The 22,787-nt window shown below is 57.3% G+C and overlaps 1 protein-coding gene across 28 annotated transcripts in view; it reads left to right on the forward strand.

Annotated features, from left to right (window-relative positions):
- Window positions 1-22,787, forward strand: part of BIN1 (bridging integrator 1) — a 55,800-nt gene that overhangs the window by 1,057 nt on the left and 31,956 nt on the right. The window contains exon 1 of one of the 28 annotated variants that reach the window (XM_034654364.1): window positions 20,865-21,010. The exons of 26 other annotated variants lie outside the window; for them this stretch is intronic. In XM_034654364.1, coding sequence (XP_034510255.1) covers window positions 20,999-21,010 — 12 coding nt within the window. In that variant the 5' untranslated portion in view covers window positions 20,865-20,998. Of the gene's footprint in view, window positions 1-20,864; window positions 21,011-22,787 lie in introns of those variants that run through there. One more of the 28 variants, XM_019807718.2, reaches the window with a different exon arrangement.

Below are 22,787 nucleotides of genomic sequence, written 5' to 3' on the forward strand. Positions count from 1 at the left end.
TCCCCGCTCCCCCCACCCCCAGCTTTGTATCTTCTCCGCCTGCCTACAGAGAAGAGGCGGCCCACGCTCTTCTCCGGGCGCGAGGTCCAGTAAATCCCGCCCTGGAGGCCGAGGGCCGGGAGGCTGGGAGGCGAGGTGGAGCCCCTAGTCCCCCAGCCCCACGCGGGCCACGCGGGCGGGGCCGGCAGTGGGGGGGAAGGAGCCTGCCCCTTGTGTCCCAGGGCCGCTCTGCTCCGGGAATCCCGAGGCTGCCCCTCAGCCCTCGGGTGCCAGCGCGCTAGCTCCAGGCCTCTGGGCGCTTCCTGCGTCCGCCGTTCCCTCCCCCCCACCCGCCTCTCCACCTTCTGTCCCCGCCGGCCGAAGGAGGGATCGGGTTTCCTTTCCTGAGAGGTGCCGGAGGCCTGGACGCTCCGGCCCGGCCCCCGGGGAGCACAGCACTGCGCGCCCCTCGGGGAGGTGCCCTCATCTGAGCCCCGGCTTCGCGTTTCCGGCGACTGGGGAGTGTGTGGTGGCTCCGGCTTTGGGAGCCCACCACCTGGGTGGGGAGCTGGCCCGAAAGAGCTGGGGCCACACGGGGGGCGTGGAGGGCGCCGCAGGAAACCCGACCCCTCAGTGCCCAGAGCAACTGGCAGCAGGCGGAGGGGATGGAGCCAGGGCTTCCCGTGGCACCCTGACAGTGCAGGAAATGCAGTACTGGGGGTCAGGGGTCCGCACCCGTTCAGCTTTCTATCCCAAGCCACCTCTGGTTCATTGAATTGGATCACGCCAGCTGCTGACGCCACTTCCCCTGCCGACTCGGACTCTGAAATCTAGGATTGCAGAATCTGTGCTCCAGCCAGGGTGGTCCCCCAGTGCCCCCCAGCGGAGTCTGCAGTCTCTCCCACCCGACGCTCAGCCAAGAGTGGGAACCCAGAGACAGGCCGGCCTCCTCCCCCCAGTCTGTGGCTGTTTATAAACAATGAATTTTGCAGCTGAGACCTGCGGGCTCCCTAAGGATGTAGCCACGTGATTGGGGGGGCAGGGGCTAGAGCTTCCTCAGCGCCTCCCCAAAAGTCCGGCTGCTCATCCTTGTAGTCCCAGGCTAAGGAGATGGGTGGGTGTGCGTGGAGTTTAGGGCCCTTAGCCAAGCTCCAGATCTGGCCTGCCCCAGCAGCTGTACACCCTTCCCACCGCCCCCACCCCCCTCCTGCCCCTGGCGGGAGGAGGGATTAGAACACCGCAGATAGCTGACTGGGGGCTGGGAAGACTTCTGAAAGCGTTGGCGGTGGTGGAGAGGGGCAGATGCTGCTGCCCTTGCTTCCTCCCCCCAACCCCCTCCCGGCCAGGACTGGGTAATCCATCTAGGTGCCTGGAGCCGGCAGCTCCGGGCTAAGCCGACTTCCTGCTCCACAGGGGCTGAGGAGATGAATGGGAAGCAGAAGGTTAGCTGAAACAAGTTCCCTGCCCCCACTCCACTGATGTCCTACTCTTCTCTGGCTCCCCTTTGCTCTTTCAATGTCCCCTTTGCCCCAGTTGCCTTGTCTCTGCCGCAGCATCCCTCACTAATTTCAGGGGCAGTAGGCATGAGCTGTGTCCCCTTCTTGTAAGTGGCAGTATGTCATCACTGACCCCAATGAGTTGCTACCCCTCCCTCTTCAGCTCCTGTTCTATGGCATGGGCAGTTGGCTGACAGCTGGTCGGCCATGGATGCTGGCCTTGGCCAAGGGCTGGCCCTTCCCAAGCCTGGGCTGAAGGGGGCTGGCGTTGTCTAGTGGTACTGCTGCTCTCTTCCCCTCCGGCACTGGCAATGGTTAGGAGACCCTCCCTCATGGGAAGTCAGAGAGCAGCCTTCCTTCAGTCCCCTCCCTTGTTGGCCCTGCTGCAGTACCCCCTTCTGGGGAAGCCCGATGCTTCAACCCACACCAGCCTCTCCCCTTTGCCGTCTTGTGGTTCAGAGTCTGTTGCCACATGGGTCAAGGCTGCCTCCCCGGCATCTTCTGGTGGTGTTCAGGACCCTGTCTAATTCACATTGCCAGTGGTCTCACAGGCACCCCTGCCCCTGCCTCGCCTCAGCCAAATCAATGAGTAATGGGGGCAGTCCCAGTCATGTTGCCATAGGAGGGCATTTCCTGACCAGGGACAAGCTTTGGTGCAGGGCCAGGATACTATCCCCATAGGTAGAAGGGCCTCATCTCTCCTTTTCTTCTTTCCCAGTTTCCCTACATCCCCTCTTAGCCCAAATATCCACCAGGACTCAGAGGGTGACAGTGTGGTCAGGGAAGCTTGCCCTCTGGTGCCTGTGGAGCCAGCTCTCCTGTGCCCCCAGCTTAGTGCATCTCTCCATGGGTCTTGGCTTGGCATTACCTGTCTCATCTTCCCCTGACCCCTGTATCACTGGTATGGGTGCTCCCCATGAGGGGAGGGCAGGTCTGTGTGTGTACCCAGGCATTTACCTGGCCCCAGCAGGTGCAGAGTGACTGTTTATGGACAAACAAGGGCATTTGGGGGCTTGGCTTGGGAGCCCTGATGCAGGCCTGTGGGTGGGCTGATTTGGGCTGTGTGCTCCTCTGCTTTCCCTTGTTCAGCAAATTCTGCCTTGGGCATGTGCTGCGTGCCTCGTCCTGGGCCAGGCCCAGGGTGCAGTGGGGAGCGGGGTGTGCATGGCTCTGACTGCTGTGGCGCTTACTGTTGTTGCAAGGTCCCGCGGCCTCTGGCCATGAGGAGGCATAAGAGTGGATTGGAAGGGTCACCAAGGCCTGAGCATGGCACTGCACTGCCCTCCTCCTAGCCCCTGGCTGCCCCCAGAATGCTGCGGTGCAGAATATGTGCCTGGAGCTCATGCTTGGGGGCGTCATGAGGTCATCTTCTTATTGCATTTGGCTTGTTGGACCCTCTGTGAATGACTTTGTCCATTTTTGGGCCTCAGTAGGGTGGCTGGGCAGAGCCCACATAGGGTGGAGCCTGGGTCAGATGACAGAGGATTAGAGGTTGGCCGGCTGGGCCCCTTGGGGGAGGGGCAGGTGGGGGAGAAGGGACAGCTGGGGTGGGGGTGGAATCTGTCCCTCTGGCCCCTGCCTCTGAGGCCCACTGCTTAGGAGTCCTCATGGAGAGAGGCCAGAGCTGGGCTGATGACGAGCACAAGGAAGAAGGCTCTGGGGGGGCGTGGGGGTGTGTACTCTTTCTGTCCCCTGTGGCAGGCCCTGAGCCTGCTGGGAGTGGGGAGGCCCAGTTGGGAGGGGGCAGGGCCCAGGGCTGGCAAGCTGGAGTAGGTACTCACCAGAGGGAAGGTGCAATGGCAGTTATTTATAGGACCCTGACACATGGCCATGGTGGCACCATGCTTGTCTGGTGGTCAAGGTCTCCTAACAAAGTAGCTGTAGGGCCTCAGCTGGAGCCTGGCCTGTACAACCAATCCTTGTCCTCACGACAGCCTTAAGAGGAGCCACGCCACACAGAAGAGCAGGAGCCCTGGGAGGGGGGCCCAGCCGGGTCTGCGGGAGGGCCTGTGAGGCAACCGGCGCCTCTCGCCTTCCCGCTTCCTCAGGCCCCAGCCAGAAGTTGCTCCTCTCCCCCGCTATTCTGCTTTTCTCTGTCCTCATCTTGATGTCCCTCTCTCTGTTCCTGGGTATCTGAGGACTCTTCCTGCCCCTCTCTCACGTCTGTGCCCACACCCCACCCAATGTCACCTTTTCCTCAGCCTCTCTCTATCTGCCTGCTCTGTGTCTCTTTCCGCTGAGCTGGCACATGGCTCCTGCACCTTTCTACCCTTAGAGCAGCTTCTCCCTGAGCCTGAATTATTGGTGTAGGTGGTTCACCTTGCCTGCTGGAAGGAAGTCTTCTGAGCCAGCCATCATCTCTGGTAGGGTGTCTGTGGGGACTCGGAGGACATTTGGCTAGGGAATGTGGGCATGGAGAGGTTGGAAACATGGCCTCCAGACTTCCCCAAGCTCCAGTGTGTCCTCGCTGGGCTAGGCCCCAGGGGGAGCTGAGTCCCCACTCAGGAGAGTCTGCTGGACTCAGAGTGAGGCAAAGCCTGTTTTGTCCAGGGGTGTGTGGAGAAGGGTGTGCTTCCTGGGCTGCATGGGGCATGGAGAAGGTGTTCCAGGAGGGTCCATGTGGGTCAAGGTGCGGGGTGAGAGTGAGCACAGGAGGCCACTAGTTCACTTGAAGAAAAGGGGCACGGTGTGTTGGGAGTGGTAAGGGGTGGCTGGGTGGTAGATTTGGGACAGATTTGATCAAGTCTTGAAGGGAAATCTGTGTATCTCTTGGGTTCTCAGAGAAGCCAAGGTTTGAACTCTTCTCCTCCCTTCTTCACAGATGACCCTGTCAGGGGCGCTCTTGTTTTGGCAGCCGGTCCCTGCCCCTGGACTAGGCAATCTTATCCCTTATCCAGCTTATCCCTTATGACTGTGTGACTTGGACAACGTGAAGAGATGCTTCTGTCCTTCTCTCCTGCTTTAACTCAAGGCCAGGCCTTGCGTGGTTCTGTTTCGATCAGGTTCTAGAATCCCTGGGTCCTACCCTCAGCAGTAGGCCTCTTTCTCAGTTTCCCTGTCTGTCTAGGACCTTGGGCAATTTGCAGGACCTTCGTGTATAAAATGGGGCAATAATGGTTCCTCTGCACATATTCATTTGGGAGAATAAAGCCTTGGACAGGGCCCAGCACATGGCAAGTGCTCAGTGCCAGCTCTGTGGGGCAGGGCAGTACATGAAGACACCTAGGAGCCCACTGTCCCTGCCTAGGCCTGCCTCCCAACCCTCTCCCTGTGAGTGTCCATTTCAGGCCTCTATAGATAGCTAATCCCTGCTGAGCCCTTAGCTGGTCAGGGATTATGATGCCCCAGTGCTGGGGTGGTGGTGGTGCTGGTAGTGTGTGTGTGTGTGTGTGTGTGTGTGTGTGTGTGTGTGTGTGTAGACAGCCAGCCTACAGCAGGGGAGGGAATCAGATGGTTCTGGAGTGAATCTTAACTCACCTTACACAGAAACTCAGTGGCTCTGGGTAAGTTTCTCCCCTCTCTCCGGGCTGCTTTACTTTGGCCATCAGTAAAGTGATGCGGGTTTGCTTATTCATTCTTCTACTCATGAAATGAACAGTGGGCACTCCTCTAGGGACAGGGAGTACAGGGCTGCACAAAACCAAACCCTGCCCTCTGGGAGCTGACATTCTAGTGGGGGGAGATGGTAGAGAAGGAAACAACCGGTGCTGGCAGGTAGTGAAGCAGGAGGGGGCCTTTCACTTTCCTCAGTGGAATCTGATTAATGGGCTCCACCTTTCCTGAGCGTCCCTAGTACCCCTGCTGAGGACTCAGGTGTGGATGTGAACGTGGGTGCTCACACAGTTTGTGGGATTGGCTGGAGAGAGGCTGAGTGGAAGGTTCTGGTATGCAGGTAAGAGGGCACCTGGGGGAGGAAGGCTTTCTGTGGGATGTCACCCGGGTATGTTGTGTTTTTCTAAAGCCTCTTTGGCAAGTCTCCTTTTGGGATTAAAGGTACAAAGGAAAGGATGCCAATGCTAAAACCACTCAGCAGGGCACTGACAGAGGACAGGCCTGGGCAGCTTTGGAGGCTGGGCCGGGTCTCTGGATGTAGGATGGGAGGACAGGGTGGGGGGCAGGCTGGGCCCTGAAAGAGGAAGAGGGAGGCACTGAAGATGGCCCAGACTTGGGGGCAGGCACTTGTAAGACTTTAGAAAGCTGAGTTTGCATGGCTCCCCAGGCATTACTGCCTTTGGGCAAGTCTCGTTCACCTCTCTGAGCCTATTTCCTCACCTGATAGAGGTAGCATGTGCCACACAGCGTGCTGTGCAGATTAACTGGACACAAGCGAAGGGCAGGGCTCGTCCTTCCCCAGAGGAGCTGCTCTTGTGCTGTGGAAGGGGCCCTCTCATGGGAACTGGCTGGCCCCTGGGGCTCCTGGGGCCTCTCCAAAGAGGCTGCCACCTTCCAAAGAGGCCACCCACTTGTGGACTGGGCAGCAAAGCAGGCTCCGTGTTGAGGGCTGACAGGGGTCAGGGCTGGGCAGTCGGAAAGGGAAAGGCAGGCCCTTCTTGCTCCACGGGAAGACTTTGTCAAATATTAACTCAATCATAACGGCTGTGCTTTATTGTGTATCTGCTGAGTGCCAGGTACTCGGTAAAACCTATCATCCCCACCGCAACCAGGTGAGGTCATGATGATTCCCACTGAGCAGTTGAAGAAACTGAGGCTGAGCAGTGGTGTGACTTGCCCAGGGGCTCTCCCGGTCAACTGTTTGTCTTACCACCCTCTGGTGGAGCCATGCAAATGAGATGAGATTCTCTAGAGAGGACCCTTCCTGACCCCTCCTGAGCAAGAAGGCCTTGTCTATTAGGGGGATCATTTGACAGATTTGGGTTCCCAAAACCTTCTTCCTCCCCCATTAAAGGAGATTTGAGGGCCCTTGTCCCCCACTGGATTCTCACCTGAGTGTGACCTTTACCCTTCTGGGATGTGTGGTGGGCTCTGGGGTGAGAGGACAGCCTGAGGTTTCTTGATACAATCTAACGCAAGAGTTTCTGCGAGAAAATGTGGACAAAGGAGGCAATGTGGTGTGTATATGAGTTGTATGTATTTTCCCAAATATAAAAGCTGCAAGTTCATTCAGTATAAAGAAACCCTCTTTATTCTGAGAGTCTGTCTACTTTTGTTTATGTTGTTGCAACAGTGTTTCTTTTTTAAAATGATGTTAATACTAGTTATTTTTTAATGTTCTTGGGGAGGAAATAGTCATGCAACTGACCACACATACAGACACGCACGCACGAACGCACGCACGCACACGGAAGTCTTTTCCTGGAGTGGAATCTAAAAGTCTGGGACCCACTGCCTCAGGGGAGCTTGCTGCCCACCCCTGTGGACTGGCTGTGTGCAGTGGGAAGGCAGCTTTCCTGGGTCCAGGCTTGAGTCTGGCCTACGGTAGCCTGGGGCCAGCCCCCTAGAAGATCTGCTCCCTGAGGGTGGGTCCTGCCTCCTGCAGTGGCATGGCTTCTCCCAGTGCAGTGCACAGTATGTGCTCACAGGGATACATGGATTCTTCAGGCAGGGCTGGCAGAGGCCCGGGAGATCCCCTGGGTTTTCAGGGTGCAGGGTGGGTAAGGTAGGGTAGCTGGGGCTGTAGGATTTCAGGCTTTCAGGGAGCAGAGGAAGCCACAGTTAGAGCTCAGTGCTTGGAGTCGGATGGAGGGGGCACTTTCCCCTGGCCACAGGCCATTCTGAGGGACTCAGGCATCACTGCAGAGTACCATCTCCCACAGTAAAATGGCCCAGGACTGTGGTGGAGCTTACTTGAGCCAGGGGCTGCAGCGCTTGGGCCCAGAAACTGAGGTTCTCAGGAGTGGGCTGGGGCCCTGCTGGGGAGCCCGGCCTGGCTTTAGGCCAGATGCCAGAGAGGGCTTGGCCTGAGCCGTCTGCCAGAGTCTTCTTCCAACCTGAAACAGCTTTTAGGTGACAGAAATGCCAGGGATCGCTGACCTGGGGGGCTGTGTGGTTTGCTGGACCCATGACTTCACTGTTAGGGCCAGTGAGCTGCCGCCCTCAGACCCATTTCCACTGTACTCTCTGCAGGGCTTCTTCCCTCTGCTTCCTAGACCTCACTTTCAACCCCACTGCCCAGCAGATGGGGTGGGATTGGGGCCCCAGTGTGGGCCACCAGTGGGAGTCGGAGCCTGGCTGCAGACAGTCGCGTCAGGGCACAGAGAGCCATGGTGCCCTGGGGGTGGGCATTTGTGCCTCCTATGCTGTGCCCAAGCCTGGGGCCATGGGCCAGCCTCCGCAGAGGGCGGTGAGCTGCAGACATGTCCGTCTCTGCAGTGTGGGGCCGTAACAGCTGGGGAGTGAGTGGGCGTCTGCCAGAGACAGACACCACAGGCCTGCAGGGAGGGACTCCTACCGGCCGGTGCGGGGCTGAGAGGCCTTCTAGGCCCTGGCAGGCCGACCTGTCCTAGAGCTCCCAGGGCACCTTCGCAGGGACGTCCCTGCTGGCGTCTTGTTTTAGATGCCTCAACTTACATTGAGTTAGTTCCCTCAGGTTGTGATGACCTTATTTATTCTGGCTGTCATTCCCTTGTTTGTGGCTAGCTCACTGTGGGCCGGGATGGTGAGGTGCTGAGGGTACTGAGAGAGAACCTGCCCCTGCCCTCAAGGAGCTCCCAGTGCCCATCATGGCACTGGGCAGAAATTGAGGCAAGGGTGCCGGTGCCTGAAGAGCTTCTCATCCAGCCTGGGCAATCAAGGAAGTCTCCTCGGAGGAGGCACCTGAGCTGAGTTTGAAAGGCAGAGGAGGTGGGTTGTGGGGTGGGCAGGCATGTTTCTGGCAGCCTGTCCAGGGTGGCTGGGATGTGTGTGAGTGAGGGTGGTCACGGTGAGGCCCGAGACTGAAAGGACTGGGACCTGGAGGACTGGAGGGGACCCTAGACCCCTATGTGCCTCAGCCCGCTCACCTTTCTTACTCACCTTTCTTCCTCACGTGTTGCCTGAACTATTTGTCTGTTTGTCTGTCTTCCAGTCTGGGCTTAGCCAAGAGCCCGGTGTCTCACTGTCCTGGGCTGAGGGAGCCCCTGGCTTTCTGAGGAGAAGGAGGAGACCTGGGGTGAGGGGGTGAGTCCTGAGTCCTCTGAGTCCCCATTTCCCTGAGGAAATGACCTCAGGCTTGACCAGGTTAGCATCCAGGAAGGCACGAGGGGGTCTGGGGTTGGGCTGCCATCCTGGAGTCTACCCTGTCAGGGCCAGGATCACAAGGGCTGGCTGGGTGATGTCTGTTCCCCAGGCTTGCTAGCAAGGCACAACATCCTATACTTCCCACCTCACATGTGTACCTGCTTCTTTGTTTTGGGGCCCCAAGGTGACACTTGGGAGGGGATGACACCGCCAGGCTTGGAGAGCCTAATAGCTGGGAGGGGCTGTCAGTGCATCAGTTCACCCCTCTTCCAGGCACCCCTGTGTGCTCTGCCCTTCGTGGCCAGGCCACTGGTCAGATGGCCATGGGGGAGTCCCCAAGCTCCTGGGTCAGAGCAGGGGAGGGCCCTCAGGAGAGGTGGGTCCTCAGGGGAGGAGGGGTCATGCCAGCGGGTGGGGGCCTCTGGCTGTAAGGGCAGACTGCTGGGAGAGCAGTGGACATGAGGAACAGTAATGTCGGTAATGTGCAGATGGAGGCTCAGAGGGCAGCGCTGGCTGGTGAGGCGCGTTGGGGTTTCCACTCAGGCCTGTGGCTGAAGGAGCCATCAGAGGCCATGGGGCCGGAAGGGGGATCGGGTGACGGTAGAGCCTTTGTCAGACTGGCCCCTTTTCCAACAGCTGCTGCTACTTTCTTTGGACCCTTTGGTCAGCTCAGCCTCTCCCCAGGACCATCGCCAACATGCCTGAGCCCTCGGTGAGCCTGGGCCCGCCATTGGGCACCAGGGACGGACCTGGCACAGGAGACCTGGGCCAGGAGAGGCCCTTCAAGGGGACCCCCGCTCCCTACCCCCATCCACCATGGTGCCCCTATTTCTTTGCTCTGGGATGCCAACCACTCTGCCAGGACATGATAACTATCTCGGGGCCAGATATAGGTGGTGGGTGGTTGCAGGTGCTAACCTGGGGCCACAGAACACTGGCAGCTGGGCAAGGGCAGAGGATAAATTGAACCGGTGTTAAGAGGTGTGTGTGGGAGGAAGACAGACCCTAACAGAGAGGATGGAGTGTGGCCCCAGTGACCGCTTGCCTACTCTGCGGTCTGGGGCAAACTATGTCCCCATTTCCTCCTCCGTACATGGGAACAAGAGTACCTGCCCCCACGGGCTTGTGGAGAGGGCCCAGGAGGAAGTGACGTGAACAGTGCCTGGTCCCTGGTGGGCACTGACACGTGGGTTTTTTCCCAGGGAGCATCTTGGGGAAGCCCCTGAGAATCCACAGGTATGGGCCATTCTGGCTTTTGTGTTTTGAGCTGTTTGTTTTGCTTATGACAGGATTCTTAAAATTGAACTGTGGTGTACATTTTATCCCTCTTTATTCCTGTACTGGCTGAAAAAGCTAAATTGGGAGGGGGGTGGTATCATCTCCTCCAGGAGGGAAGTCAGAGCCCCCTGAGCCAGAGCCCAATTGAGTGAGGTCGGGGAAGGACACATGGTTCCAAGTGGGCTGTGCTTTCAAGGACCAGATGAGGGGCATGGAGCAGGGGTCAGAGGTGAGGGGTTGCCCATCATTCATTCATTCGGGGAGCCTCATGTGCAGCAGAAGAGCACAGGCTTGAGAGACTTGGCTTGAACACTGGCTCGGCCTCCAAACCTTAGCGTGCCCATCTGGGAACTCGAGAAGCACGAGATCCTCTTCTCAGTGAGATAAGGTGAACTCTGCTCGTGGCAGAGCTGTGTCCCTGCTGGGTCCAGCTGGCTCTAGAGGGTTCGGGGGGGAGCACAGTCTTCTTATCTCTGCGGTATTGTGTAATTTATGAAGAACTCTCACAACTACCTTTTTTCATTTGATTCATTGTCTCGCTGACCTGTGAGGTAGGCAGGACTGGATTATGGTTCCATTTGGCAGACGAGAGCACTGAGGCTCAGGGAAACCCTGGAATTTCCTCCCTTCCAGCCATCAGACTTGGCTCTAGGTTGACCTTTCCCAGGTGCTGCCACCCCCATCCCTGAATCCAGGACTGAGGAGAGACTATTTTTTTTTTTTTTAAGTAATCTCCACACCCAGTGTGGGGCTCCTGGGGCTCGGACTCATGACCCTGAGGTCAAGAGTCCCCAGCCTGGCCAGCCAGGCTCCCCTAGGGAGAGACTGCTGAAGTGCAAACGTGCATGCCTCTGTGTGTGTGTGTGTGTGTGTGTGTGTGTGTGTGTGTGTTGCGGGGAAGCTGACCCTTGGTTGCCCCGGGAGGCTGGCACAGCCGAGGAGAAGCTGAAGCTGTAGAACTGGCCCTTCACTGAGCTGGGGGTCTCCTCATAGCCTGGCATCCACCAACCAACTGCACGAGGGGGGTGGGAACCTGACTGCCCCCAGGAATCAAGGGACCCTCGAGGATCAGATTTGGACAGAGCTGGCCTGATCTGCACTCCTTGGGGAACCAGAAAGTAGAGAAGGAGATGAGCACAGGCACTATAGCCCCCAGCTCCCATGAAAAAAGAGTTGGAGGGTCCTGGGGGAGGGGACACTTAAGGATGAGCTAATGGTTGGCTGTGTGAGCTGAGTCCTAATCTAAAATGAGAAACAAAATCCACAATTAATTGGATGCATTTGCTGAACCTGGGACAGGACCCAAATACTGTTGTTTTTCTGAAATATAAACTAAGCCAGGCGGTGATTTATTTGCATCCCCTCCCCACCCCACAAGGACAGCCTAGCAGTCTGTTCTGGTAGTGGACTTGGCTGAGCTGGAATGTCACCACCTTTCCCAAGTTGACCATCTAGCCCTCTTGGTTGAGTGGACTGTGGGAGGAGGCCACGACAAAGGGGGCCCTGGGCCCTTCCTAAGGACATTGGGGGAGGCCCTGCCCTGGATCTGGTGGACCGGTGGGGGCCGCACCCTCATGACTGAACCTGGCACTGCTGGCCCAGGGCACTGCAGAAACTACCTGGAGGGAGAGCTGAGTCAGCATCATGGGAAACCCACGGTCAGCAGCAGGACAGAACCCGGTGCTTGCATCCTTGCTCTGTGCCACCGCACTCACAGGTCACCCTGCCCATCGTGCACCCCAAGAGAGCTAGGGAGGCCGCCACCACATTCTGCAGCCAGTGCGGGTGCCACTCCTGAGCAATGCAGTAGAGAGAGAAGCCTCCAGGCAGTCAAATGCTCTCAACATACCCTGAGGCCCGGGATTCTAGTTCCTGCTCTCCTTCTCGTTTATCTGGTACTTGAGCCAGCTGTTTAACCCTTCCTGCTTTGGTTTGCTCCTCCATAGAATGGGGTAACCATCCTCCCTGCTAGACCCAGAGTCTTTGAGGGCGGAGGCTGGTCCCACGGTGAGTCTGTGCCCCTGGCCCCTTCACAGAGTAGACACTTAAAGCTAAGTGAGTGGGAGTGTGGGGCTCCAGCGCAGAAGCAATGGTGGAAGGCCCAGGTTCAAATCCTAGCTCTGCTCGTCTCAAGCCCTTGACCTTGGGCAAGTTACTTATTCCCTCTGAGCTTCAGTTTTTCTATTTGTGAGGATTAAATGGGAGAATGGTGTCTCCATTTCACACCAAGGACAGAAAGTTGGGGTGCCAGCTCACAGACCCAGCTCTACTCTGGGGTGGGGATGGCTGAGGTGCTTCAGGTGGGCGTGGGGTCCTGTGTGTGTCCTGTTGGGCCCTCCTGGCCAAGTCTAGGCCAACCTTGGCCCATCAGTGGTGCAGGAGTCCAGGCCCAGCTTGGACTCTAGATGGTGGGCCTGAGGCCTTCGAGGAGGATGGAAGGAGGCATTGCCTGGAGAGGGCCTTGTGGGAACGGGGGTGGGGCACCGGGTGACAACATGGACTCCCCTTTTCTTCCCACTCTTTCAGCTCTCCCGCTCTGATTTCCTCTCCTTGTAGGCAACAGAATCCCGTCCAGCTTTTAGATGACCCAGAAGTGTCCAGAGCTGTAGCCCGGGGTGATGTCCGGGGGCTGACCTTCAGAATCTGGGATCGGGTGTCCATCCCCAGGCCTTGCCCTACTCTGATCTTTCCTGTGTGCCTCCTTTGGCACATTCCCATGATTTAAAAAAAATTTTTTAAAAAAAAAAATTGGTAACTGTCTGGCTGTTCAACTTCCCCTTTGTGTTGAATTGTGTTTCTCCTGGTAAGGAGGGCCCCAGGGGAGGAAGGGGCAGGTGGGCATGAACCCCTCGCCAGCAGGCTTAGAGGGTGTTTTGGAGTTTGCTATGATTTTTTTGGGCGGGGGGGGGTGTCTCTGCCACCCCTCCCTGTCCTCACTGTTTCAGCCCTTCTGGAGCCTTGGTGGGAGCCTGGATGTGTTGAGTGGAGGGATGTGGGCAAGATCCCTGGGGTCCCTCCTTAGTTGGTGAGACAGGGGCTCCAGGGCTGATGGTCTGCATGAGCCCTGGGAAGCCGAGATGCCTTTCAGGCCTTTCATGCTCACCTGGTCCTCACTTCCCTCCTTTGATTATAAAGGTAGGACTCTGAGTCCTGAAAAGTGATGATGTGCCCAGGCCTCTGGTGGGCCCCACAGCATCCCCCTGAGCTGTCCCCGGCACCAGTGACGCCTCCAGGCCTCTGCTCCTGTGCACCAGACCTCCGGTGTCTGTCAGGCCTTCCCCTTCAGCCTGCCCCTTGGCCACCCCATTTCTCTGACCTCCCCCCAGAAGTGCAGAAAAACAGGATGCAGGATTAGTAGAAGGAAACCTGAAAAACCCTGTCCTGGCCCCTGAATATTCATTCCATATCCCAGGGGCAGGGGCAGGGGCAGCCATGTGACGTCCCCAGTCTGTTGGTGGTCCCACTTTCTTCCCCCACCCCAGCCTTCACTCTTGACCGGATTACAGATTACCAGGTGGTCAAACACCCCTTCCCCTCCAGTCCCTTCCCGAATCTCCCCCTGCCTCCACTAGTTAAATGCAGTGGAACTAGTCCTTGTCTGCTGGGGAGCACCGAACCAGCCAGTCCTTAACCACTGATTCCCCATCTGTGAAGTTGGGGGTCCCTGTGGTGCCCTCACAGGTACTGGGGACTTGTGCGCAGGCCAGGCCTGAGGCAGGGAAGTCTCGAGTACAGCTCTTGGGCAGATAAGGGCCTGGGTGTGAGCACAGGGGCCGGCATGAGAACCCCCTCACCCTGACTGCTGGGCCATGTGTGGGTTGTCTGCACTTTAGTGGGCCGGACTGGGTGGGAGCTATTTAATGGTGATTGTGGGCATTGGTCCTTTGAATAACAAAAATAACAACAATAACCAAAATAGTAGCAATAATGTGTTTGGAAAAAATACCACATATCTTCTCGCCTTTAAGTACTGTTTAATAGTTAAAATTTCACAGATGTGGACATGGAGGATTCTAATTGGTGAAATAAATGAATGACCTGCTTGCATATTTAGGTCGAACTTCTCTGATAGAAACAGACGTATGCAAAGGGCTAAGGGCATCTGGAGTGGCAAGTGAGTCCCTGTTGCTGGGGTGGAGTCAGGGAAGGCTGCCTGGAAGAGGTGATATGAAAGGCCAGTATGGGCTGGCATCATTAAGGAAGCAGGGTCTCCCTGTGGAGCTTATGGGTGCCCAGGGCTGAAGTTTCTTGGTCCCAATGCAGGTGGATGCTTCACCCTCACTTCGCCTGTCCCTGGGTTTGTACTCTGCTGAGCTGTGGGCTGGGTCCGTGCTTTGTTGCTCTTCCACCCAGGCTGTTCCCCCACTGAGCTAAGGAAGCAGATGATGAGAGGTCTGTGGGAGGCGGTGCACTGGAGGGGCACATTCCACCCCTCTGTTGATGGCCCAAGTCCTGGAGCCTGGGGCTGAGAATAGCACCCACACTTGCATGGAGGGGACAAATGGGGTGGGTGGTGGCTCTGGGGGTAATTGTGCTGACATCTCTGAACAGGTGGTGTGGGGTGTTGGGCCAAGGGTGGGGTCATTCCTGCCCTCTGCAGGCCCCATCCAGCATGACAGGAAGCTCTGTGTCACTCCTATGCCGTGGTTGTGAGCCTTCTCTGGACCTTTTTGTCGAGTGGGCTGTATCCCAGTCTCCATGCCAGGAATGTCAAGGCTCATCAGGGCTACTAATGGTGGCTGCCGCTGGTCAGAGTTTCTATTTGGTTTCCACGGCATCTACCATTTTACCCTCTTACTACCAAAGGGGGCCAGGGTAAGGGGGTGGCTTGCAGGGTCCCTGCGGAGCTGTGGGGTAGAGGAGGCTGCTGAGGGGAGGTGGGGTAGATTGGTGTTTGCTGTCCACCAGGAGTGTTGGGCGTAAGCTGAGTGAGTCACAGGGAGCAGGTGCGCTTGGTGGCAGGCACCAGGGAAGGCATGTGTGGGCTGGGGGTGGGAGGGTGGGGCAGGGTGGGGAAGAGTGGGGAGAGGCTTGCCTGAGCTTTCTGGCTTGGGTATAAGGAATCCCAGGTCAAGATAGGGGTAAAGGAATAGAAAGGAAATCAGCCACCACTTTGTGCTGGGCCCTCTTACCTACTCAACCATTCTTCATCCTTAATCCTCCCTTGAGGGAGAGGTCTTGGCTCCATTTTACGGATGAGGCTCAAGGCTCAGAAAGGGGTGCTCTGTGCCCAGGGTTGCACAGCCTGGGCCTGCTCCCTGAATCTTCTGCTGTGGGGCCTCTCACACCAGAAGAAGTCTTCAGCGGGAGATGCTCTTCCCTCTCTCCCCTTCCCTTAGCAGAATAGATGCTCTGAGCTGGATGTCCCAGAACAGGAGTGACTGAGAGGGGAAGTGGACAGGAAATGGGGAGTTCAGGAGCCCGATGGTGGGGTCTGCTCTGGCCGCGCTGGGGTCCTGGCTGTTGTGTCCGCATCTCCCTCCCCGACATCTCTGGGCACCTCAGACTTACCATGACCCTCAGCTGTCCCTATCTTGGGTGATGACTGCTCCTTCCCTCTTGTCTCTCAAACCCTGGAATCTCCTTTGCTTCTCTCTGTCACCCCATATTCAGTCACTTCTCACCATTTCCTGCCTTTGCCAAACCACCTTGGCTTCACCTGGGTCATTGCAGACACCTTTTAAATGGGCTCCCTGCTTCACGCTGCTCTTGAGTCTGTCCCCACACAGCAGCCTGGGTGTTCTAACACTGTGAGTCAGATCAGAGTTCCTCAGGGCTTCCTATTCTGTGCAGAGCTTCAAAGCTAGAGGCTTCCAGGGGCCTCCAGCTAAGGCCCTGTGGTCTGGCCTTGGCCACTAGGGCAGTTTGTGCAGGGTGAGAGCACATGGCCTCTGGAACCAGGCTTGGGGTTTGGATTCCAGCCACCCTCCTGGCTGCCTGTGTGACCCTGGGAAGATTTTAAAGCAGTGCCTCAGTTTCTTCATCTGCAAAGTGGGGATAATACTAGTATTCCTTCTTGAGGATTTGGGGAGATTGATAGATGAATCATGTGAAGTACTCAGCACCTGGCGTTTTAGGACTTCCTCCTTCACCCACCCTCTTGCTTTCCCTTTGCACTGACCTTGCTCTTCCTGCCTCAGGGCCTTTGCACTTGCTTGTCCTCTGTTTGGCAAGCTCTCTCTCCTTCATCAGGTCTCAGCTGTCACTTCCCTGAGCTACTTCCTAAGGAAAGCACCTCCCTTGTCTCACTCTTTTTGTGCACTGCTGTATTTTTGTTTAGAGACTTGTATTACCACCAGTCTTGCCTCCTCTTTGGAGTGTTGGCTCAGAAATCTTGCTTTGCTCCCTGAAGAACAGAGCCAGGCAGGCTGGGGGAGGGTGTCCAAGACGAACTCCTGCCACAGCTCTCCCAGCCCAGGGGGCCACATCCCAGAGTCTAGGGGTAGGGGCTCCTCACCATGGACAGTATGTAAGGGGCAAAATCAAGTGGGAGCTGCCAAGGAGGGAGCAGCTTGGGTCCTCCTGGAAATTTGGTAAAAAGTTCCTTTCTCCCCCTGGAGTGTAGATGGGAGGAGTGGAGGGCTCTTTGAGGAGGTCTGGACAGTTGGGTGGTTTCTGATTGTGGAAAGGGGCGGCCTGCCTCGTCTGGGTGGTTCTGGCCCTTCCAGAAGACCTCCTACTCACGTGGAAGCCTAGTTCTGCTATTGACTAGGGATGGGCTCAGCCTGGTGGGTGGTCCCTGAGGGGAGGGAGCCTTTCCCCAGCCTGGGCCTCTCCAGCGGTCCCGTGGGGCTCCAGTGCTTCTTTTAGCCTAAACCTCCTTTTGGCTGACTTTGCCCTGAGATCACAGGCTTTGGGCCTCAGTCTCCTCACCTGTGGAACACCGCCCTCTTCTCACGGATTTGGAGAACACTTGCAAGCCTTTTGGATGCCTTTGGATGAGTGGCTGCTGCTGTTTGGTGGTTTCTACTTCACCCACCCCGCTCAGCTGGGCCCTTCTGGGTTCTCCCTAACCCCTTCCCCATCCTGACACTGGCCCAGCTGCCTCTGCTCCCCTGTACTCTGTTCCAGGCTGCTCCTACCTCCCTACCCCATCCCACCCTAGCTTCTCCTGGGCTCTAGGTGGCCCTATCCTGGCTGCGGGCCATGGGCTTGTCTGAGGAAGAGGCAGGCTCAAATTTCAGGCCCCCTGGGAGGGGAGGGGAGAAGGGAAAGAGGGAAGGGCTTTTAGCGTGCGGTCACCTGGGGAGGGAGCCTTCCCTGCCACCTGGAGAGATGGGTATGGAGGAAGAGCAGACCCTGGCTCCCCACCTGTCCCAGGGTTAGGTTTCCAGCCCTGGGACTGAAGGAGTGGGGGACTGAAGGAGTGGGGGACTGACAGACTGACTGGCTTTTGACCAACCAGCAACATTTCAAGGCATTGTGGTGTGGCTGATATTGGTGGCGGCCAATTAAGGATGTAAGAAAGAAAACCAAACATCACTCTTCACTCTCACCAGTGTTTCCTAAAGGAAAGGGAAAATCGCTAAAAGAGGAAGGAGGTAATTTTAGAGTGACCAGCTCCCAAGCAAGGCCAGTTGGCTTCCTCAGCCAGTCAGCTGTCCCTACCAAGGGCCCACAGAGAATGATGATGAGTCTTTGTGGACTGGTGTCAGGGAACAGTGACTTCCAGAACAGGAGGACTTGTTAAAGAAACAGATTACCAAGTGGGGTGAGGGGAGGAGCTTCCTGGGTTGGGGGAGGGGTGAGGGTGTGCCTAGCCCAGCCTCAGTTGGCCAGCAGGAACCTGGAAATGTTTTAATGTTTTTCTAGTTTTGTATTTCATGGCAAAAAATCTTTGCAAACTTTGCATTCTGCTACACAATCTGTGTTGGTTATGTCACAAAAGTGCTTTTTTTTTTTTTTTTTTTTTTTTTTTGAGAATGAGAGAGAGAGAGTTGGGGACAGAGGGAAAGGGAAAGAGAATCCTAAGCAGGCTCCATGCGCAGTGTAGAGCTTGATCTCACAACCTTGAGATCAGGATCTAAGCTGAACTCTGGAGTCAGATGCTTAACCGACTGAGCCACCCCGGCGCCCCTTCAAAATGCTTTCTTTACCAGTTAAATCTTTGGAATGCGGCAAGATGGAGTAGCAGCAAGATGAATCTTCTGTAGTAAACTCTAAACATGCCCCCTGTGGCTGCCGGGCCTCTGTGTACCCCTCCCTTGAGAACTACAAGTTGAGCTTGGGCTTGGGAGTCCATCGGGTTTGGGGGCCTGGCTCTGCCACTCATCCGCTAAGTCCTCTCTGAGCCCTCTCTGAGCCTCAGTTCCTTCATCTGGAAAATGAGATGACAGTCCCCACCTCAGGATGTCCTGCTGATGTGAACCCACCCGAAAGGGCGTGTCAGAGGCAGTGGGCCTCCCTGCAGGTGGGTCCTTGGACCCTGCTCCCTGGGGTCATGCCTTACAGTGTGCTCTTTGTGGAGCTCAGGACGAGGGACAGTTGCAAGGCCCTCAGCTAGAGCCTGCCAGGAGCCTAGCTGGGCTGGGATCTGATGGTGACGGGACCCCTCCAGAGTGGGAGGTGAGCTGGCAGCACTTTTCCCCTGGGGGAAGGCAGGATGTCAGACACCAATCCTCAGAGCCAGCCTCTTCTGCCACCACCTTGCAGCCAGCCTGGGGAAATGGAGGTCCTAGGATGGGGGTGTAGTGAGACCAAGAGAAGGGACTAGGGCCCCTTGGCCAGGCTTGTCTTTTGGGGGCAGAAACTTGTGTGTGTGTGTGCGCGCATGTGTGTGTATGTGTTGGGGGTGGGGAGAGGGAGCTGGAGTCTGGAGGCTCTCTCTCCTCCCTCAGACCCACTTGCCTGGGCTGCTGGGCCTTCCTTGGCCTGGAGCCCAGCTTGGGTGTGCTCTGAGCTACTGTTGGTTTCCCTTTCTCTGGTTTTCTCTCCATTTCCCCTTCCTCCTTCTGGCTTCTCCTTGCACAGCGTCTCCTGGTCTCTGCTCTGCTTCTTGCCTGGCTCTTTGGCCTCCTTGTGGTTCCCCACTGAAGGGCTGTGGGCAGGAGCCCCATCAGGAAGTGTGTGTGAGTGTGTGTGTGCAGACACATGGGCAAGCATCAGCACGTGAACACGAGGGTACTGGGTGCGCCTGCTGCCTGTACATGGGAGCCTGGGAGTTGCAAACGGTTGCCTCGTGGGGGGCCTCGGTGCTGGGGAGCATTCTTGCCTCCTGGGGATGGAATGCTGTTCCTGGCTCTTGCCCAAGGCTTGTGTTTCAACATTTATCTTTCTTCAAAAGTCTTTGAGCCTTTGGGAAGTTGTAAGGGAAAGCCTGATGTGTGGCCAGCCTGGCAGTGCTGGAGGGCTAAGGAGTTTTAGTGGCCAGGGCCTCTTTGCCGTGTGTTCTGGACTTGCTTTCTGGGGCCCTGGGCTCTGCTCCCAGGCAGGAGCCTCAGGGGTTTCTCCCTACCGCCAGCCGCAGCAGGGCTGGAGTGGGGCCAAACTCCTTCCCAGAGAGGTCAGGCCGATGATTCTCCCCTCCTCCCCCCAGCACAACCCAAAGGCTCTGGGGCTGCTCACCGTGGCAAGCTGGTCACTAGGACACCCCCAACCTTTGGGGGAAGCACGGTTGCTTGCTCTGAAGGCACAGCTGTCTGACTGCTCTGTGAGTGAGTTCACCAGGCTATCCAGAAGGAGGGGCAGACTTTGATGGGGCTGGATGCTAGATGAGAAGATGCAGCTCCTTCCTTGTGCCCAGGGGCAAGAGCCACACCCCTGAAGGGGCACCCAGTAGGAAGGACCCAGGAGTCGGGAGCGGTGGGTCTAGCCTTGGCCAGGCAACAGGCTACCTCAGCACTCTTTGTCTCCGTCTTCTTTCTCATTAAGTGAGAGTGCCAGACGGCCACTTCAGACGAAAGGGGCCGGGGAAGGAGGGTCCTGGGGAAGGGGCTCAGCCTGCAGCACAGCAGGGTACAGTAAGGCTGGTGGGGTATCCCCAGACCAGATGCATCTGTTGGAGCCCACTGCCTCTGTCACCACCCCACACTCACTCACTGGCCAGAGCAGCCCATGGGCGGTGTGGCCTCATCTGGGACACAGTGATGGACCCAGAGGTCTAGCTTATTTGCCACAGTAGATGAGATCTGAGCCACACTTGTTCACGGCCACCACAAAGCCACAGAGTTCTGGCTTTGCTCCTTTTTAACCATGTGGCCTTATTACTTAATGTCTCAGCCTTACTTTTCTTATCTCTAAAGTGGGGGTAAGAATATGTAGCTCAGGACATGGCCTCAGGATTAAATGAGATACTCAGGAGCAAGGATACCCAATAGCAATGAACACACCTGCCCCTAAAGACACCCAGAGCTCCTTAGAGAACTGGCTGATTCTAAGGACGTATGCAGTGTGTCAGTGAGTGGTGGGCTAGGGGGTCTACCCCTCTCCTCTCCTGTGCTCTCCTGTGGGTGCTGCTGGGGTTCTGCCCAGATCCTGAGTTGCCAGAGGGTCTCAGAGGAGCGTGGGAATAGGCTCAGGCCACTAGTGTCAGAGCCCATCACATGGGTCGAAGGGCCCTGCAGCAGGAGGAACAGGGGCCACACTCTGCAGTGCCCACAGCGCTCCCTAGCGTGGCCCACCCCTGCTGTGTGTGGCAGAGATGGTAGAGAAGGAGGCAGCCAGAGCTGATTATAGAGAGAAAGCCCCAGGGTGACAGGGAGTGAGCCAGAAACCCAGGGGCCTGTGGGCAGAGTGAGCAGAATATGCCAAACTGGCATGTCTTTCTGGGGGAGGGGACAGCTCTGGCCTTTCCCCTCTTGGGGTGTCTCCCTCATATTAGGGCCCAGCTGTGTGTGCTGAGCATCTTACACCTGCCCACCCATCTGTTTGTCTGCCTGTCTGTCTGCCTGTTCTGCCTGTCTGGGAGCCTCTGTGTGGGGTGCGAGGGCGTGCATCCTGTTGCTGTGGTCCCCGGGACCGCAAGCTCTCCTGGGAGGAAGCAGTGAGGTGGCAACGCCCAGCCCCCCGGGTACAGCTCACTTCGCCACCAATCCTGACAGAGGCAGCGACCGGGCAGGTGCTGGGAAGAGATGATGAGAAAGGTGAAGGTCTAATGGGGTCTCAGCGGCTGGGTGGTGGGTCCTTGGAGGGGAGCTGGATGAGGCCCCTCCCCGCCGCTTGTATGTGTGTGGGTTGGGGTTCTGGGGACGCTTGGGGGTGAGGTGTGAGTGGGTCCCCATCTTGGCTGGCTGTGTGAGATTGCTCTGCAGCAGCTGTGACAAGGGGTGCTGTAGCTGCTGGAGGAGCCCCCAGCTTTCCTTTCTGGCCCAGAGCCTGGGGGCCAGGGCTGTTTGGGAACACTGGCCCTGCCTCCCTTGGGCTTCCCTCCTAGGCCGCTGGACTTGGCTCTTAACCCAGCCTTGGGTTCTTGTTCCTGCCCTGTGCCACGCCGTTCAGATGTGAGTGTGCGTCTCTGCAATGCAGGAGGACCCAGTCCCTCTCTGGAGGATGGAGGGGTTAGAGCCCCCAGGAGGGAATTGCCCTGAGTTCAGGGTTCCAAATGGGGTCACCCGTTGTCAGCCCAGTGGGTGTGTGCCCGCACACATGCTTATCCACACAGTATCTGCTGGAGTGGCTTGTGCCCGGTGAGGCCTACTGCGTACCCCTCCTCCAGTTTTGGAGGCTGGGAGCAGCAGAGAAGCTCAGAGCTTACTCCTGACTGGGCTATGTGTCCTGACTAGTCTGTACTCACCCGCCGTCTGTCACATGGAGGTGAAGACACTCACCTGTAGGAGGGAGCACTTGGTGACTGTAAAGTGCTTTGTTCAGTGCTTGGTGAGAAGTAAGTGACCAGCTGCTCCTAGTTCAAACAAGACTGCCCCCAGAGGCCTTCCTGTTCTTCTGGGGTGGTGGGCATGCAAACATGGCTGTGCAGAGACACATATGCCTTGTCCCAGGGGCCATTTGCTGGCTGGGAGGAGGAGAGGGGAGGGTTTGGCAGGACTTTCCGAACTGGCGGAGGAAGTGGGATGCTCTGGGCTGTGAGAAAGGTCACAGGTAGAGAGGCTGGGGAAGAGGCCCTCCCTCCTCCAAAGCCCTCCCTGAGCCCTAGTGAGCCTCCTACCTGCTCAGGGAGGGCTGCTGGTCCCAGGGCATGGCCCAGGCTCAGAGAGCTGAACTGTGGATGCTGTCAGAAGGACGTTCGTTTCTGCCGCGACCTGCTCGTCTCTGCCCTGCCCTGGACTGTCCCTTCTGAGGCAGGTGGGCTCCACTGCTCTCGGGCTAGGCTGAGGACATGTTGAGAAGAAGGGGCATTGATGATGCTTTCTGGACTGCTGGCCCTTGGGCTGCTGACCACTTCCCACTCCCCTCTCCCCGATCCCGAGCTGATACCAAAGTGTGGCAGGGCCTGTGCACCTGTCCTCTGTCCCATCGTCAGAAAGGCTCCCTGGGTTCATTACAAAGGGAGACATGTGTGACCAGTGTGCAAGTGTGTAAGTGTGACACCAGAGTGTCTGGGGCCCTTGGACAGACAATGGGAGTCCCGCCTTTCTGCCACCAGGCCCTCCCACTCACCTGACTCCTGCTCATCCTTTGAAACCACCTCGGTTGTCCTCTGAGCCCCTCTGGACAGCCAGAGTCCCCCTGCTGCTTTCAGTGGTCTGTGTGTGCGCTTGGCACAAGGAGGCCCCACTAACCGTGTATTGAATGGGCGGAATACCTGTGCCGCTGAGGCCCATGGCCATGGCCACGACTTCCCTCTTGCCGAGTGGAGGGCTGAGTGTGTGTGTGTGTGTGCCCTAGGTGAAGGCTGGAGGGGGATGGAGAGCACAGACTTGGGGCCTCTCCTGGGGATGGGGACAGATGGCAGCATGGCTG

The sequence above is a fragment of the Ailuropoda melanoleuca genome, chromosome 2 (genome assembly GCF_002007445.2).
Source record: "Ailuropoda melanoleuca isolate Jingjing chromosome 2, ASM200744v2, whole genome shotgun sequence".
NCBI lineage: Eukaryota > Metazoa > Chordata > Mammalia > Carnivora > Ursidae > Ailuropoda > Ailuropoda melanoleuca.